Raw genomic sequence first — 2,700 nt, 5'->3', positions numbered from 1 at the left:
GATTCTTTCTGCTTTAATTATCTCATCCTGATCGAAGCATCTTGCGTTACTCAAAACACAGATTAAAATATAAACACTTATCAATTGGTTTCATTATCAAAATCTGATATTCAACACATACATGTAAAACCTACCTAGCCGACCCCTATTAATGAGCTAAAGAGGCCGGCTAGGGTTAGGAGGTTATTTTTTAGAGAAATTTTAGGAATCGTAAAGGAATAGGAGTCTTGAGTATAAGTCATATTAAGAGTTGGTTAGAAGTAGAAGTCTAGAGTAGGAGTACTATTAGGAATTGGGGTTTAGAAGCCCTATAAATAGTCATGTATTCATCATCTTTTCTCAAGCAATAGATGAATCTTTTTTGCAGCTTTTGAGCAGCAACTAGGAGGAAGGAACTCTTATAGAGTTCCACGGAGATCGATCCCCTAAAGAGATAACCCCAAGCTTAGAATTTACAAGGGTTTTAACAATAACTTTCAGTCATAATTTGATGGATGCCCCAAAATATTTTGGGCTTCTATAATTAAAGATGGTCATATATACTAAAAAAATTACTTGTATATTATATATTATTTTATTTATTAATCAATTAAGTTATCGAAATGTGACTAGAAAAAGACACCTCTAAAATGATTTCACACGCAAATTATGAGAGTAATGAGATCGACAACAAAGCCACAGCTTTGTCTATCTATGTCTATCATTAATTATCTGTATAATCCTAAACCAACTTAACAAACACGGTAGCTAGGATCAGTCGATCAATTAGGATCTAGCGGTTCGGATTGTTCCAAGATGCTTGCATTTTATATAAATAAATAGGTACTAAATTAGAACTTTCAACTTTTACCCTTTTTTCGCTCAACATAACTGCTGTTTTTGCATCTGCCAATATGCTCTGTTTCAGGCAATCCCAAGAACTAAAGGGGCTCACATCGGCTTCCTTACCGTGTGAGAGAGGCACGCAAACGCATAGGCGAACCGTTCGGTGCCGGCCACATACTTGTGTTGACATTACCTGGAGCCCTCGTGTCCACGCATTCTGCTCCTCTGTCTCTCTCCCAAGAGCCTCGTATGTGTTGTTGCGTTGCATGTCGTGCCTGTCGCACCACAACCGCCTCGCACGCTTCATTTCCCTGTGACCAACTGACCAAGAAGTTTCCAACGGAAAGGAATTAAAGGGGCGGAAGAGACCTCGTCGTAGATTTAGATCGAGATCGAGATAGGGAGACGCACGATGGCCGACGAAGTCCCAAGAAGAGCGATGTGGGCCGGACTTCGCTCGCAGCTCGTCAAGCTCACCTCCCAATTCTTCACGAGCGTCAACGACTATCTCCGATTCCGCGCCGTCTGCAAGTCGTGGCGCTGCGCCGTCCCCCACCGGCCCGATCATCTCCCCACTCAGCTCCCTTTCCTCCTCCTCGTCTCCACCACCGAACCAAAAATCGGACCCGCCTACCGCCTCATTGCCGCCTCCGCCGGTAATGTTCGTTCGCTGCCTAACACAGCCAATATGCTCTGCATTGGCTCCTCCTTCGGCTGGCTTATCCTCCTCTCCGAGAATGACTGTTTGATCAACCTCTTCAACCCCGTTACCGCCGAGGACATTCGGCTTCCCCGCCTTGATGGTCCTACGTTTGCTGATGTGGTGCCGCCCGGCGATGAGGTCGTGATTGTCGTAGAGAAGGCTGTATTATCCTCGGATCCCACGCTCGATCGGGACTTCGTGGCGGTCGTCTTCATGCTCGGAGTGAACATTAGATGGTTGACGTGGCGCCATGGTGACGAATCATGGACGGCAAACGCGAATCCTGATGTGCAACTTTCGTCCGGGATGCGCGACGTCGTTCCCTACGGCAACCGGATACTGTGCGCGATATACGGCGACAACGACGACTGGGCGGTCCTCCAGGTTGACCCAGGCCCGCCGGCGAGGGCGACGATTGCCGCATGGTACGCCATGCCGTCCTGCGTGCCGCGCACTAAAGGTCTCACCTACTTGGTTGTATCGGCCGGAGAACTGCTGTTGGCCGCGCCCCATGACAACGACAACAGGACTGCAAATTTGAACATCACCCCCGGATACCGTGTCTTCAGGCTGGAGCCAGGCGGCATAAGCAGGCCGGCGGTGGCCGTCGAGGTGGAGGATATCCACGACCGTATATTGTTCTTGAGCCCAAGCTCGTCCGTGTCCGTCAGCGCTGAGGACTTCTTTGGGTTCCCCGGGAATTTCATCTACTTCGTCGGCAAAGATTGGCGTGAGAAGAGAGAAAATAGGCGGGTGTGGCTTGTCGTCGTCCAGAGTCTAGAAAGTGGTGAGACCACCGTTGTTGCTGATTCGAACATATCCGATCAGAGGCCGCTAAGGTGGCGGGGACGGCGGTCCGACGCCGCCCGATGGGTGACGCCCAATCTGCGCAGCTACAACCGATGATAGTAACCCAACGCCTGCTATTTTTCACTTGTAAAATGTTCTTCTCATTTTGCCTCAAACATTCAAATCTGAGCAACGAAATAAGCAATGATACCATTGAAGTTTCTCCTTTTATGCTATAGTTCTTCCTCGTGAAATTACCGACGAAGGCGTCGTGTCATCATTAGTGCCACAGAACATCACTAACCAAGTTGGACTCGTAGCTTTTGCTTTAGGGTCCAACGCCGAGGACAGAACACTAATTAAACCTCTTCAGTCAGAATGTG

The 2,700-nt window shown here is 48.1% G+C and overlaps 1 protein-coding gene across 1 annotated transcript; it reads left to right on the top strand.

Moving 5' to 3' along the window:
• The first annotated feature begins 1,237 nt into the window (after positions 1-1,237).
• On the top strand, positions 1,238-2,434 carry LOC103974212 (uncharacterized). The gene has a single exon (XM_009388977.1). It carries the CDS (start codon positions 1,238-1,240, stop codon positions 2,432-2,434), a length of 1,197 nt encoding a protein of 398 aa, XP_009387252.1.
• The last annotated feature ends 266 nt before the right edge of the window (positions 2,435-2,700 follow it).

This window comes from Musa acuminata, chromosome BXJ2-1 (genome assembly GCF_036884655.1).
Source record: "Musa acuminata AAA Group cultivar baxijiao chromosome BXJ2-1, Cavendish_Baxijiao_AAA, whole genome shotgun sequence".
Classification (NCBI taxonomy): Eukaryota; Viridiplantae; Streptophyta; class Magnoliopsida; order Zingiberales; family Musaceae; genus Musa; species Musa acuminata.
This window is presented reverse-complemented; position numbering and strand designations above follow the sequence as displayed.

Bases quoted from the DNA above. Each gene is read 5' to 3' on its own strand.
- LOC103974212 (XM_009388977.1), top strand. From the start codon at position 1,238: ATGGCCGACGAAGTCCCAAGAAGAGCGATGTGGGCCGGACTTCGCTCG.